At 43.1% G+C, this 15,879-nt stretch overlaps 1 protein-coding gene across 6 annotated transcripts in view; it reads right to left on the reverse strand.

The window, feature by feature from the left end:
* ankrd11 (ankyrin repeat domain 11) overlaps positions 1-15,879 on the reverse strand; it is a 252,452-nt gene that overhangs the window by 6,438 nt on the left and 230,135 nt on the right. For all 6 annotated transcript variants that reach the window (XM_072518040.1, XM_072518041.1, XM_072518042.1 and 3 more), the window contains 2 exons: positions 15,661-15,804; positions 1,646-1,741 (listed from right to left, as the gene is read on the reverse strand). In XM_072518040.1, coding sequence (XP_072374141.1) covers positions 1,646-1,741; positions 15,661-15,804 — 240 coding nt within the window. The remainder of the gene's footprint in view (positions 1-1,645; positions 1,742-15,660; positions 15,805-15,879) is intronic.

Genomic DNA, 15,879 nt, shown 5'->3' on the forward strand with positions numbered 1-15,879 from the left:
AGATATACTTCTCAAATCTATAGCTGGAAACAGATAAAGTTTCCTTGTTTAGTAATTAGATTTGACAAAACTGCCTTTAAAGTCATGTCAGTGTGATGCATGGAGTCCAATACAGAAAACATTTTTCCAATTTCCGGAGTTCTTTTTTAAAAATAAATTTACAGTATCCAATTCATTTTGTTTCCCCAATTAAGGGACAATTGAGCATGGCCGATCCACCTACCCTGCACATCTTTTGGGTTGTGGGGCTGAGACCCACGGAGAGAATGTGCAAACTCCACATGGACAATTTTCAGAATTCTTGACTCGATATGTTCACTTTTAAAATAAATTATAATGAAAGAAATGCAGGCATAAATAAGCTAATAGACATTAATACAGAGTTGAATTACATTGTTAGAAAAAATACAGTGTTAATCTTTGTAACTGTTTGGTGACATAAATACATCAGAAAACATAAACCATCTTGTTCAGAACTAAACACTGAGTTTGGATCAGTCTAGAATAAGGAATTGTACCAAATAAGGAAAAATTACCAAGTTTTCCCATCAGGGCTTGCTATAAACAAAATATACCAGTACAGCAGTGGATTATCGAAAACAAACTAATAACAAATTAACAGAAGTGCTCTGTTTACGTGGTTTTACTTTCCATTATCTCAGTTTGAACAAGTACGCTCTATTTTAAACTTCAACCTCACTTTATGTTGAGCAAAATAAATGAGATTAGTTTATTGTGGTATTATCTGACAGATTTGTTGTGCATTTCTGTTGTAATTTAAGTCAACAGGTATAAATGACATTTCTCAATCAACTATCCATGGTTATTTTCCTAATTCATCTTAAGCTGTAAATTGCAGGATTTAAAATTGTGATGGGAATCACACAGAGGGAATAAAAGAGACTACACTTTGCATTGATGCAAATTGATGCAAATTTTCACATCGCAATCAATACTAAAATAGCAATTTTCAACAGAAATGTTGACAAACCATGATCAACAAAAGAAAAACAGCGCATGTTAGCAATGCTGCTTGTTCAGATAGTTATTACCTTTAAATCTCAAGAACCCCAGAAATATATATATTTTTTGGTTCAAACAATGAACCACAGCGTCAGTTTACCAGATCATAGTTGTTAACAGGATACAAGGCCGGGTGAAGTTGAAAACAAGACAAAGCTTTTCTTTGTCAAGAGAATTTGACTTTGTTTGGTCTTATACCTCTCCTCTGTCCCCCAATGCCCCAGCTGTCCCCAATTTATATGGCTCAAAGTACTTAATTAAACATTAAGGCTTATGTATCCTAACAATTAACATACTATTAAGAATAGTGAGTAGAATTTCAAAAGTTAATAATGGTCAGATTCTCAGCCTTAGAAAACCGAGGTAGTGTTTTACTTTTGCATTAATTTGTGTGAAATTTTGCCCTCCAATTGTGTTGGCAGCTTTAACGCCTCTATCATTCCCTTTAACAGAACACTTAGATTAGATTGGTCAATAACTGAGATGACAAAAGTAAAATTATCAATGGAAATCAGTATTTGAAATCAGATAGCCAAGTCGAGACTTCAATATTCTCGTATTGGAAATACCATTTTCAGTTATTTCTAAAATTATAATATATCAGACAGAATAAAAAAGTTACCTTCATTCTATCATATTTATCATCTACATCCTGTAGCCATGAAATAAATTGCCGAGCATTAAACCGATCCCTCACTGATGTCTTATTTTCATCCCCCTATTAAACAAAACAAAATGACCAGTGTCAACATATCAATAGTTCAAAATGTAAAACTGACCAAATAAATAATGAGAAATTCAGTAGTCAATATTCAGTTGAACAAACTTGTCAATTGCTCCAGTTAAAATCACCATGTTCACAAATGTAGTCTGGGGTACCTTCTGGCGACAGAAGTTTTGGACTGGGAGGCTCTGATCAACATATTGGTTGTCAATACTGTTGCTAAGTGCAGGACATTCAACCTGGATACCCAAATTTATGGCAAAAGCAAAGTCACCAGTTGCAATTTAATATTAAGATGAAACCTTGAATAGCCAATAAATAAGCAATAGTTTACAAATCTTGTGGTTTATTCAATAAATAGCATGCATATACAAAAGCAATGTAACAGCTACTAATAAAAATAGTTAAGTATATGGCAAGATATTGTTAATGTAATAAGTTAATGTAACAAAAGGTATTTGACATTCTGTCCATTAGGCAATGGTAACTGTGTGACCTTGTGAGTATGTGTGAGTGCACGCGAGTATGCCCAGTTTATAGATAGGACGAAAGAAAGAAAAATAAAATAGGATAAACCTTGAGCACTAAAATGGATTGCAACTCAAATGCATTGCATTTAAGGGAATGCCATACCAGACATAGGGAAGAAAGGAACCGAAGGGTACGTTGATAAGGGAAGACAAAGTAAAAGGTATGTATGTATGTATGAAGCATAAACACTGACATAGACCTATTGGGCTGAAGGAGCCATTTCTATGCTGTAAATTATACACTTTCTTTATGCTTTCAAGAGGTCTGAGCATCACTGTGAAGACCATCCTGAGTTATCCTCCACAAGGTGAATGTGAGTCACCTGAACAGCGGCAGTCCATGTACTATTAGGGATCAAACGTTTGACTTAGTTACAGTGACAGTGAAGGAATAGTTCTAAATCAGATGGCATGTGGCTTAAAGAGAAACCTGCAGGCAGTGTAATGCCATTGTACATAAAGGAAGATGGTTAGATTATCTCTTGTTGGAGATGGTTATTGCCTGAGACTTGTGGCACAAAAGTTACTTTCCACTTATCTGCCCAAGCCTGGATGTTGCCCAGTAAGTGTGAGACGTGGACTCTTCAATATGAAGTGATCCAAATGGCACTGAACGTTGTGCAGTCATTAATAAATGTGAACTAAGCAACTGAAAAAAGTTTGGGAATTTTAATTCTGTACCCTACTCTGACCTCAACTTCTACATTATTCTGTTACAAGATCAAAGAGCAGCACCACATCTTTCCATTAGGTACTTTATAGCCTTCCAGTTGTAACACCAAGTTCAACAATTTCAGATCATACCCATTGCCCTAATTTTTTTCCAGATAGAAGATGCTGGTAATGATTTGTTATTGCTCACGCACTTCCTCAAAACCCTTTTCTCCACTTGTCCTATTACCTTTTATCTTTCACCATTATCCTTGCCCTCATTGAGCCAACATGGCAGCATCTTTTAAATAAGTAACAAATCAGATTTAGTTAACAGCCTAATAGTGTATGAACATTTAACTAATTGCAATCATAATATGATGAGTTCAACATTGTGTTTGAAAGCACAAAACTTGAACCAACCACAATTCTAGATTTATGCAAGGCTGCCTTAATGCAATGAGACAGACTGTCCAGTGAACAGGGAAAATATGTTAATGAGTAAAACGACAAATGATCAATGAGAAGTGTGAAAAAAAGTATAATACAGAACCAGTTCATATCCCGAAGGGGCAGGAGCACTAATTGCAACAACAAAAAAATAGCCATGATGGCTAAATAGTTAAGAAATTACCAAAATGAAAGAAAGAGCACACAAAAAAAACTTTCATTTATAAAAAGCCTTTTATATCCAAATATCCAAAGTGTTTTACAGCCAGTGATGTATGTGTTGACACTTTTGTAATTCGGAAGTACTGCAGCCAAAATATACATAGCAAATTCTCACAAACAGCAATGTGATAATGACCAGCATATTCAGCTTTGCAATGTTGATTGAAGGATAAATATTGGCCAGGACACTGGTGTAACTTCGCTGCTCCTCTTTAAAATGGTGCCATGTGATCTTTTAAGTCTACCTGAGAGCGCTGAAAGGACTACAGTTTAACATCACACCTGAAAGACAGAAATGTCCTACAGTGCAACACTCCCTCATTCCTGCACTGTAGTGCCGCCTGAGATCGTTAAGCTCAAGTCCTGGAGCAGCACTTGAACCCACAACTTTTCAACTCGTGGTGAGACTGCTAGTAATGAGCCACAGCTGTCACATCCAAGCAAATGAGGAAGGAGCAAAGAACAAAGTGTGGTCAGATAGTAACAGCAACAGAGTGTGTAAAGAAACTTGCAAGCATAATCAAAATCACCACAAAAATACCTTCACACAATTACATTAGTGTGGGCCTCCAGAAAATTGATAATGGTGATATTGTCAATGAAAGCAAGAAAAGGGTGATTGACATGTTGAATAATTTGATTACATTGTCAATGTATACAGTAGACCAAGCAGTCAGGATGCCAGGCACGGATTCACAAAAATTAATCTCAAGAAAAATAACAAGAAAATAATGGCACCGACGATTGACAACGCCCATATAAATAACGAGGGAGAAATTGGAGTAGCAGAGAAAACTAGCAAGAAATATAAAAACAGACAGCGTTTCTACAAATCTATAAGAGTAGGGAATTAATAATGGGAAATGAGGAAGAGCAGAGGCTTTGAACAAATATTTATCATCCATCTTCATTGTAGAGATCACAAAAGCTTCCGAAGAATAAGGGGATCGGGTTACAGGGAGAAGGCAGGAGAGTGGGAATTAGAAAAATATCAGCCATGGTTGAATGGCGGAGCAGACTCGATGGGCCAAGTGGCCGAATTCTGCTCCTATGTATTATAGTAGGTGAAAATCAAGAGGCAAAAGATAGGGAGGGATATAAAATAATCACTATCACTCAAAAAAAAAATTTAAAAAAATTGTGGGAATACTAACGGGACTTAAATCCCCTGGACCATATGGCCTGCATTCTAGGATCTTAAAGAAATGGCTCCTGAGATATTGGATGCATTGGTTGGAAGAGCAGGTCAGAGGCTAGGAATCCTGCAGTGAGTAACTTCACCTCCCAACTCCCTAAAGCCTGTCCATCATCTGCAAGGCACAAGTCAGGAGTATGATGGCATACTCTCCACTTGCCTCCAACACTCAAGAAACATGACAGCATCCAGGACAAAGCAGCTAACTTGATTGGCACCCCTTCCACAAAAACTCACTCCCCCCGCCCCCCCACCACTGACACGAAGTGGCAGCTGTGTGTACCATATACAACATGCACTGCAGGAACTCACCAAGGTTCCTTAGGTTACACCTTCCATGATTGTGAGCATCCAGAAGGGCAAGGACAGCAGATATATGGGAATGCCACCACCTGGATGTTCCTCCAAGTCACTCATCATCCTGACTTGGAAATATATTGCTGTTCCTTCACTGTCACTGGGTCAAAATCCTGGAATTTCCTCCTTAACTGTGTACCTGCACCGCAGTGACTAGCAGTTCAAGGCAGCAGCTCACCACTACCTTCTGAAGGGCAATTAGGGATGGGAAATAAATGAGGGCCGAGCCAACAACACCCAAATCCCACAAGTGAATGTAAAAAATGTCTAAAATTCGCGGGATTCTGGAAAGGTCTTCAGTGTATCCTTATACCTTTACGATCTAATGACCGGAATGAAGTGACTGACTGTATTGTAGCAACATTTGCTGACAATATGAAGATAAGCAGGAAGGCATGTTGTGGAGGATATAAAGATTCTCAGTGGACAAAAAAGTTGCAGATGCCACAATAATGTGTGAAAATATGAGGTTCACAGGAATAATAGAAAAGCAGATTATTTAAATGGATAAAGACTGCAGAATGTGACAGTAGAGGGACCTGGATGCCCATGAATCATAAATTCAGCATGTAGGTACAGCAAGTAATAAGGAGGGCAAATGGAATGTTAGCCGAGATTGCAAGGGGAATGAAGTATAAAAGTTGGGAAGTCTTTCTACAACTGTACAAGGGATTAGGCAGACCATACCTAGAATTTTGGCGATCTGACTCAAGGGGATACACTTATATTAGAAACAGTTCAGAGAAGGCTCAATGGGCTGATTCTTAGGATAGGGTTTGTCTCATGATGGTTGAGCCGAGACACATTGGAGTTAAGAATGAAAGGTGATCTATTGAAACATACAAGATTCTGAGGGGCTTGACAGGATAGATGTTGAGAGGATGTTTCCTCATAGGAATCTAGGACGAATGGGCGCAGTTTAAAAATAAGGGGTATCCTATTTAAGATAGAAATCGTTACTACACTCTAGGCAAGTGCAAAGTCAATTCCAGCCCCATTCGTCCCTTAGTCAGAACATAAGTGACTTGACTTCTTATAAAAATACCCGAAGTCTTTGGCCCTTGGCTGCCCAATAGTTACAGTTACCAGGTTTGTAAGTTTAAACACAATTACTTTATTTATAACAAGTACTATAATGAAATATGTAGCAGATACAGTTGGTTAACTATTGCCTAACCTAACTCCCACTTTAACTTGTCGCACACCCTCTAGGGGTAAAAAAAAAAGTGAAAGAGAAAAGAGTCTTTGCTTCAGATGGTGGTTCTTGCAAGCTTTCCTCGCAGTAAGCTTGTAGATTACTGTCTTTGTAGCCCGTACTGGTCTTTCCTGAAGTTTTAAAATACCGTACTTACAACTTTACTGGAGAGGCAGAGTTTATGTTTCATCAAACCTTGCTTTCAGTTTGTGATTTCTCTTCAGGCTTCTGTAGTTTAGAATATGCAGTACTCATAGTCAGCAGGACCTCTGGAGAGAGAGAGATGGTCGGCTCACCTCAACCTTTCTGGAGAGAAGTAGCAGAGTATGGACTTTGCCTGCACAGCCTGCAATGGTTCTCCTGTAAATAGATTCATTCAGGTTCTCTGCTAGTTCAGAAACACAACCTTTCTAGAGAAAAACGGACAGGGGAACAGCAGAACCTTCCTTGGGGCTGCCAGGAGTCAAACCAAAACCAAACCGAAAATCTCACTCTGAAAACATTCTAGTGGGATCGGTTCCAATCATCATGTTACTGGGCAGGGAACAGCCTTTTTGGTCCAATTCACTGGCCACCATCCAAATCAATCACCAGCACAGGCTTCTGCTTTCTTCTGCTTGAATTAAAGACACAGGCCACGTGCCTTAAAAGCAGATGTCCATTAATCATCCGTGAATCAAAAATGTAACGGCAAAAACAAAGGAAAGGGGAAATAAGGGAATAAAGAGGAAATAAACAGGAAGAACCCTTACAAGATGGAAGAGGAATGTTTTCCTCGGAAGACTGTTAGTGTTAGGAATTCTCTTCCTCAGTGAGTAGAGAAGGCTGGGCCAGTGAATATCTTCAAGGCTAAGTTAGATTGTTTTTAATTCACAATGGAGTTAAAGGGTTTAGGGAGGGGCAAGCAGGAAAGTGGATTTGAGACCACAATGAGATCAGTCATGATCATTTGAGCATCAGAGCAAGTTAAAGAGACTGAATGGCCTACTCCTGCTTCTAATTAGGTGCTTATGTAACCACATGATTTTCATCCCGGGGTTTTAAAGGAAACAAATGTCCTAACTCTAACTTTCTAAATTTTCATCATGTGGGAACCATTCCTTTAGACTTTAAAATAGTGCATCCGTTGTTTAAGAAAGGCAAGAAAGGAAAATCCGGGAATTAATAGTTAGCATAACATCTGATGTCTGGAAGTCATTATAACGAAGGATATAATGACTGAACACCGTAAAAATTTTCAGCTGCCAGAGAGAGCTAGCATGGATTTGTAAGAGGTAGGTCATCCATGATGAATTTGATTGAATTTTTAGAAGTGATTGAAGGGATGACTTCCGGGTGCGGCGATGACCAGCTGAGTCGCACGTTTCGGCAGCTCCTGGTGAAACGGACTTTTGGGCTCTTGATAGGAGCCCCAACGGCAATTTTGACGGCTAAAAACACTGTGCGGTAAACCAGAAGGGAATCCCCCCTGGATACGGATGAAAAAAGGAGGAGAAAGTGGCCGGATTGCAGTGGATCCTTTAGAACAGCGGCAAGGAAGGCAAGCAAAAACCAAGCTGGCGTCGGAAGGTGGCAGTTTAACATGGGGCCCTGAACAACAAGAGTTCTTGAAATGCTGTGTGGAAGAGCTCAAAAAGGGAATGAAGAAAGAGCTGTTGGCCCCGATACCACAGGCGATCGAAGGGCTAAAGGAGGAACAAAAGACCCAGGAGCGGGAGCTTCGGGTCGTGAAGGCAAAGGCTGCCGAGAATGAGGACGACATACAGGGCCTGGTGGTGAAGACGGAGATGCATGAGGCACATCAGAAACGATGTGTGGAAAGGTTGGAGGCACTGGAGAACAATGCAAGGAGGAACAACCTGAGGATTCTTGGTCTTCCTGAAGGTGTGGAGGGAGCGGACGTCGGGGCATATGCGAGCACGATGCTGCACTCGTTAATGGGAGCGGAGGCCCCGGCGGGTCCGTTGGAGGTGGAGGGAGCATACCGAGTGATGGCGCGAGGACCGAGAGCAGGAGAAATTCCCAGAGCCATAGTGGTGAGATTCCTCCGTTTTAAGGATAAAGAAATGGTCCTTAGATGGGCAAAGAAAACTCGGAGCAGTAAATGGGAGAACGCGGTGATCCGCGTTTATCAAGACTGGAGTGCGGAGGTGGCGAGAAGGAGGGCAAGCTTTAATCGGGCCAAGGCGGTGCTTCATAAAAAGATAAAATTTGGAATGCTGCAACCGGCAAGACTGTGGGTCACATATCGAGGAAGGCACCACTACTTTGAGACGGCGGATGAAGCGTGGACTTTTATTGTGGAAGAAAAACTGGAATGAGCGGGTTATTAAAAAGAAAGTTTGAACAAAGTGGTGGGGCGAATGTGGGGGGGGGGAAGAGGGGGGTTAAAAAGGGGGGAAAGAGGAGTTTTATGTACTAATCCTGCGATGTGGTAACTTTTCTCTCTTCCACAGGTGGTGATGGGGGGAGGAGGGGAGGTGGAGGAGATGGGGCGTTGGCCATTGGGGGCGGGCTTGGTTCCCGCGCTATGATAATCATGGCGGGAATAGATAAGCAGGAAGGAGGGGGCGTCGCACGGTGCGAGCCGAGGTCACGGGGGGAAGCCGAGGTCGGCCAGAGTTTGCTGACTTCTGGGAGCAACATGGGGGGAAGTAATTACGCTAGCGGGGGATCTAGCGGGGGGGGGTGGGAGGGGGGAATTACTGGGTTGCTGCTGCTGGGGAGAGGGGGGAGCTGGTATGGGAGGGGATGGGCGGGGGGGGGGGGGCACCGCCTGGGGGAGATACAGCTGCGTGGGAACCGGGTGAGGAGCTGGAAAAAGGGGATGGCTAATCGACAAGGGGGGGGGGGGTAGGAAGCCCCCCAACCCGGCTGATCACGTGGAACGTGAGAGGGCTGAACGGGCCGATAAAGAGGGCACGGGTACTCGCACACCTTAAGAAACTTAAGGCAGATGTGGTTATGTTACAGGAAACGCACCTGAAACTGATAGACCAGGTTAGGCTACGCAAAGGATGGGTGGGGCAGGTGTTCCATTCGAGGCTAGATGCGAAAAACAGGGGGGTGGCTATATTAGTGGGGAAGCGGGTAATGTTCGAGGCAAAGACTATAGTGGCGGATAACGGGGGCAGATACGTGATGGTGAGTGGCAAACTACAGGGGGAGACGGTGGTTTTGGTAAACGTATATGCCCCGAACTGGGATGATGCCAATTTTATGAGGCGGATGCTAGGATGCATTCCGGACCTAGAGATGGGAAAGCTGATAATGGGGGGAGATTTTAATACGGTGTTGGAACCAGGGCTGGATAGGTCGAAGTCCAGGACTGGAAGGAGGCCGGCAGCAGCCAAGGTACTTAAAGATTTTATGGAGCAGATGGGAGGTGTAGACCCGTGGAGATTTAGCAGACCTAGGAGTAAGGAATTTTCGTTTTTCTCCTATGTCCATAAAGTCTACTCGCGAATAGACTTTTTTGTGCTGGGAAGGGCGTTGATCCCGAAGGTGAGGGGAACGGAGTATACGGCTATAGCCATTTCGGATCACGCTCCACACTGGGTAGACTTGGAGATAGGGGAGCAAACAGGAGGGCGCCCACCCTGGAGAATGGACATGGGACTAATGGCAGATGAGGGGGTGTGTCTAAGGGTGAGGGGGTGCATTGAAAAGTACTTGGAACTCAATGATAATGGGGAGGTCCAGGTGGGAGTGGTCTGGGAGGCGCTAAAGGCGGTGGTTAGAGGGGAGCTGATATCAATAAGGGTACATAAAGGGAAGCAGGAGAGTAAGGAACGGGAGCGGTTGCTGCAAGAACTTTTGAGGGTGGACAGACAATATGCGGAAGCACCGGAGGAGGGACTGTACAGGGAAAGGCAAAGGCTACATGTAGAATTTGACTTGCTGACTACGGGCACTGCAGAGGCACAATGGAGGAAGGCACAGGGTGTACAGTACGAATATGGGGAGAAGGCGAGCAGGTTGCTGGCACACCAATTGAGGAAAAGGGGAGCAGCGAGGGAAATAGGGGGAGTGAGGGATGAGGAAGGAGAGATGGAGCGGGGAGCGGAGTGAATGGAGTGTTCAAGACATTTTATAAAAAATTATATGAAGCTCAACCCCCGGATGGGAGGGAGAGAATGATGGGCTTTTTGGATCGGCTGGAATTTCCCAAGGTGGAAGAGCAGGAAAGGGTGGGACTGGGAGCACAGATCGAGGTAGAAGAAGTGGTGAAAGGAATTAGGAGCATGCAGGCGGGAAAGGCCCCGGGACCGGATGGATTCCCAGTCGAATTCTATAGAAAATATGTGGACTTGCTCGCCCCGGTATTGACGAGGACCTTTAATGAGGCAAAGGAAAGGGGACAACTGCCCCCAACTATGTCTGAAGCAACGATATCGCTTCTCTTAAAGAAGGAAAAGGACCCGCTACAATGCGGGTCCTATAGACCTATTTCCCTCCTAAATGTAGATGCCAAGGTCCTGGCCAAGGTAATGGCAATGAGAATAGAGGAATGTGTCCCGGGGGTGGTCCACGAGGACCAAACTGGGTTTGTGAAGGGGAGACAGCTGAACACGAATATACGGAGGCTGTTAGGGGTAATGATGATGCCCCCACCAGAGGGGGAAACGGAGATAGCAGTGGCGATGGATGCCGAGAAAGCATTTGATAGAGTGGAGTGGGATTATTTGTGGGAGGTGTTGGGGAGATTTGGTTTTGGAGAGGGGTATGTTAGATGGGTGCAGCTGTTGTATAGGGCCCCAATGGCGAGCGTGGTCACGAATGGACGGGGATCTGCATATTTCCGGCTCCATAGAGGGACAAGGCAGGGATGCCCTCTGTCCCCATTATTGTTTGCACTGGCGATTGAGCCCCTGGCGATAGCGTTGAGGGGTTCCAAGAAGTGGAGGGGAGTACTTAGAGGAGGAGAAGAACACCGGGTATCTTTGTATGCGGACGATTTGTTACTATATGTGGCAGACCCGGCGGAGGGGATGCCAGAAATAATGCGAATACTTGGGGAGTTTGGGGATTTTTCAGGGTATAAATTGAACATGGGGAAAAGTGAGTTGTTTGTGGTGCATCCAGGGGAGCAGAGTAGAGAAATCGAGGACCTACCGTTGAGGAAGGTAACAAGGGACTTTCGTTACCTGGGGATCCAGATAGCCAAGAATTGGGGCACATTGCATAGGTTAAATTTAACGCGGTTGGTGGAACAAATGGAGGAGGATTTCAAGAGATGGGATATGGTATCCCTGTCACTGGCAGGGAGGGTGCAGGCGGTTAAGATGGTGGTGCTCCCGAGATTCCTCTTTGTGTTTCAGTGCCTCCCGGTGGTGATCACGAAGGCTTTTTCTGAAAGGATCGAAAAGAGCATCATGGGTTTTGTGTGGGCCGGGAAGACCCCGAGAGTGAGGAAGGGATTCTTACAGCGTAGCAGGGATAGGGGGGGGGCTGGCACTACCGAGCCTAAGTGAGTATTATTGGGCCGCTAATATTTCAATGGTGAGTAAGTGGATGGGAGAGGAGGAGGGAGCGGCGTGGAAGAGATTAGAGAGGGCGTCCTGTAGGGGGACTAGCCTACAGGCGATGGTGACAGCCCCATTGCCGTTCTCACCGAGGAACTACACCACAAGCCCGGTGGTGGTGGCTACACTGAAGATTTGGGGACAGTGGAGACGACATAGGGGAAAGACTGGAGCCTTGGGGGGGTCCCCGATAAGAAACAACCATAGGTTTGCCCCGGGGGGAATGGATGGGGGATATGGAATGTGGCAAAGAGCAGGAATAACGCAACTGAAAGATCTGTTTGTGGATGGGAAGTTCGCGAGTCTGGGAGCGCTGACCGAGAAATATGGGTTGCCCCAAGGGAATGCATTCAGGTATATGCAACTGAGGGCTTTTGCGAGGCAACAGGTGAGGGAATTCCCGCAGCTCCCGACACAAGAGGTGCAGAACAGAGTGATCTCAAAGACATGGGTGGGGGATGGTAAGGTGTCAGATATATATAGGGAAATGAGGGACGAAGGGGAGACTATGGTAGATGAACTAAAAGGGAAATGGGAAGAAGAGCTGGGGGAGGAGATCGAGGAGGGGCTGTGGGCAGATGCCCTAAGCAGGGTAAACACGTCGTCCTCGTGTGCCAGGCTAAGCCTGATTCAGTTTAAGGTATTACACAGGGCGCATATGACTGGAGCACGGCTCAGTAAATTTTTTGGGGTGGAGGATAGGTGTGCGAGGTGCTCGAGAAGCCCAGCGAATCATACCCATATATTTTGGTCATGCCCGGCACTACAGGGGTTTTGGATGGGGGTGACAAAGGTGCTTTCAAAAGTAGTAGGGGTCCGGGTCGAACCAAGCTGGGGGTTGGCTATATTTGGGGTTGCACAAGAGCCGGGAGTGCAGGAGGCGAGAGAGGCCGATGTTTTGGCCTTTGCGTCCCTAGTAGCCCGGCGTAGGATATTGCTAATGTGGAAAGAAGCCAAGCCCCCGGGGGTGGAGACATGGATAAATGACATGGCAGGGTTTATAAACCTAGAGCGGATTAAGTTCGTCCTAAGGGGGTCGGCTCAAGGGTTCACCAGGCGGTGGCAACCGTTCGTCGAATACCTCGCAGAAAGATAGATGGAATGGGAAAAAAGAAGGCAGCAGCAGCAGCCCAGGATCCGGGGGGGGGGGGGGGGGGGGAGAGGGGGAGGAGGAACCAGAAGGACTCTCAGGGTTGTTAATATATACTGTATAATATGTATAGGTCGTTGCTACAGATAATTATATATTGGTCTGTTAAATTATATTTTTGGAGAGTGTTACTTGTGATAAGGCAGTTGCCAATTAGGGTTAGTTTTCATTTTTGTTAATTATTATTTATTCATTTTCTGTTTATAAAATAGGTCATTGTTATTTGTGTTGTTATAATATTGTGTAAAGGATGCACAATGTACTGTGTTGGTTGACCAAAAATTTTCAATAAAATATTTTTTTTAAAAAGTGATTGAAGTTGTGGACAGGGGGCAGGTCTAAGAATATTATCTAAATGGACTGCCAGAAGGCACCTGATAAAGCCCCACATAAAAGACTGTTAACCAAGGTTGAAGACCATGGAATCGAAGGCAAATTAGTTACCTAGTTAAGAAATTGGCTGAGCAGTAGAAAACAGAGTAGGGAGAATGCGTAGGTACTCTCATTGGCAAGCGGCACGGTGGCATAGTGATTAGCACTGCTGCCTCACAGCGCCAGGGACCCGGGTTCAATTCCAGCCTTGTGAGTCTCTGTGGGTTTCCTCTAGGAGCTCGGATTTCCTCCCAAAATCCAAAGATGTGCAAGTTAGGTGGATTGACCATACTGAATTGCCCCTCTGTGTCCAAGATGTACAGGTTAGGTGGGCATAGGTGGATAAAGTAGGGAAGTAGGACTAAGTAGGATACTCTTTCAGAGGATCAGTCCAGACTTGATAAGCATTCAATGGATGTAACATGTAGAACCCCAGAAGGATCTGTTTTGGGGCCACAATTATTCACCGTATTTATTGATACGTACATAGAAAGCCACATATCTCAATGAGGATTACATAAAGGGAGGCAGTATTGCAAATAAGTGTACTGCAATGGATGTTAAAAGATCAAGCTTACAGGGGAAACTGGCAATGTAGGTTTATGAGATCATCCACTTTAGACAAAAAGGGATAGAACAGGATCACTAAATGGTGAAGATCTAGAAACAGTGGAGGTCCAGGTACATATATCATTACTCTGACATGAACAAAAACATTTTAAAGAATTATTAGCATTTACAAAGGGACCTTTATGGAATTGTTCATGGATGCAGGAGTAAGATTAGAAGACAAAAGAGCAGGGTTTCTTTGACAAAAACCAGAGTGTGCGAACTTGAGGGAGGCCTGCAGTGCAGCAGGGATTCCAGTTGACAGACAATCAAGATAAGTGAAGCAAACAAGACTGGTCCATCTGTGATGGGAGCAGAAACGGGTCTCCGGGAAACACAAATCATTAAGCAACAAAAACTGGAATATCTTGCAGTATTAATGCCATTCATAAATTTGAAAAACATTGGCAGTGAAGGCCCAGTTGCTAAAAGAGAATTACAAGGAGGAAACAAATCTGAAACCTCAGGGTCCCGAGGTCATTCTGCAGGACATAGAAAATGTTATGGTTATCTGAATAAAGTTTCATGTCATAAGTTTTTAATGTTGAAGATTATTTAAGGTTTTTATGTCAGAATGCTTATTTTTAGTGCCATATGTTTCTTCATATGGTGTCCTAGTAAAGCAGGATGACAGATTAAATAATTTGGAAATGTAATTGCTTGTTCTTCTATTTATTGTTCACTGGCATCTTTCCTGCCTACTGAGGAACATCTCAAGCAATCAGTATGGTTTTGTTTTTGTTAACATTAATTTGCTTTGTTATGCATAAGGTTTGAGCAATTCCACAAGTGTGATATACAAAGTAATGTACATTTTGCACAACTGAATTTAGCAATTCAACAAAAACTCTATGCGTTACTAACACAAACCAGATAGAAGATTTTTTAATTATATAGATTAATACTTCTATTTAACTTGTTTTAATCAGTCACTGCCAACATCATCAGGGAACCCATTATACATTGTATTACTGGCAAGGTTACTGAAGTATCCCAATTTACAGGTTAGTGCCGCAGTTCCATGCATGCACAATGACTTTGTAGTTGGACATTTACTTTAGGGACTACTTTTGACTTTTTAAAACGCAAATTGCTTCTCATAACTGTGATGGCCTGTACTGCTGGTATTTAAAAAAAATATAAAATATAAAATGAACAATATTGCGAAAACATTGAGCCATTTAAGCAAGCATTGATAAAATACATGAATCACAATGGAGCAAACCACCAACCTTTTCTGCTGTAAGTGGACAAAAATAAAAAACAGTAGCATGCAGAATGCCTTTTATTCAAGGTAATTGAATAGATTACCTGATAAAATTCCTGTGGAAGGAACAAAGTTCTTAAAGGCTTATAGTGTCTAGCCCATTTCCTTCTGTGGGATAGAGACAGTTCTTTTCTGATATATAGGTAATATTTAGAAATATCCTGCATCAATTTCATATTTCTATTAATTTTAATGAAATCAACCAAAGACAACGTTGCAGGTGTCGTAAAAAGGATACAAAAAAGTCAAAGCATCATTTCATCATTTAAAACTCTACAATCACGCAACAGGTTTGTTTTAAAAACCACAGTAGCATTTCAATATACAAAACATATCTCAAAATGGAAACTAGAAGTTTTGGAGAGGCATACTAAATATTTTTGCACTGACCTGATTTTCTAATGGCATGTTGTAAACCTCAGAGTCAAGCAACATTGTGCAGGCACTGAATGGTACTGTTTGGTTTGCTATTGTCCTTGCTGCCCGACAGTGCACTCGTAGAATTTCCTGTTCACATGAAACTACCAGCTTCTCCTAATAATTAAAAAGAATGATATATACTCAATGCTTAAAACAGAAAATATCTTAAAAGAACAATCTGTAAAATAA

This window comes from Scyliorhinus torazame, chromosome 10 (assembly GCF_047496885.1).
Source record: "Scyliorhinus torazame isolate Kashiwa2021f chromosome 10, sScyTor2.1, whole genome shotgun sequence".
NCBI lineage: Eukaryota > Metazoa > Chordata > Chondrichthyes > Carcharhiniformes > Scyliorhinidae > Scyliorhinus > Scyliorhinus torazame.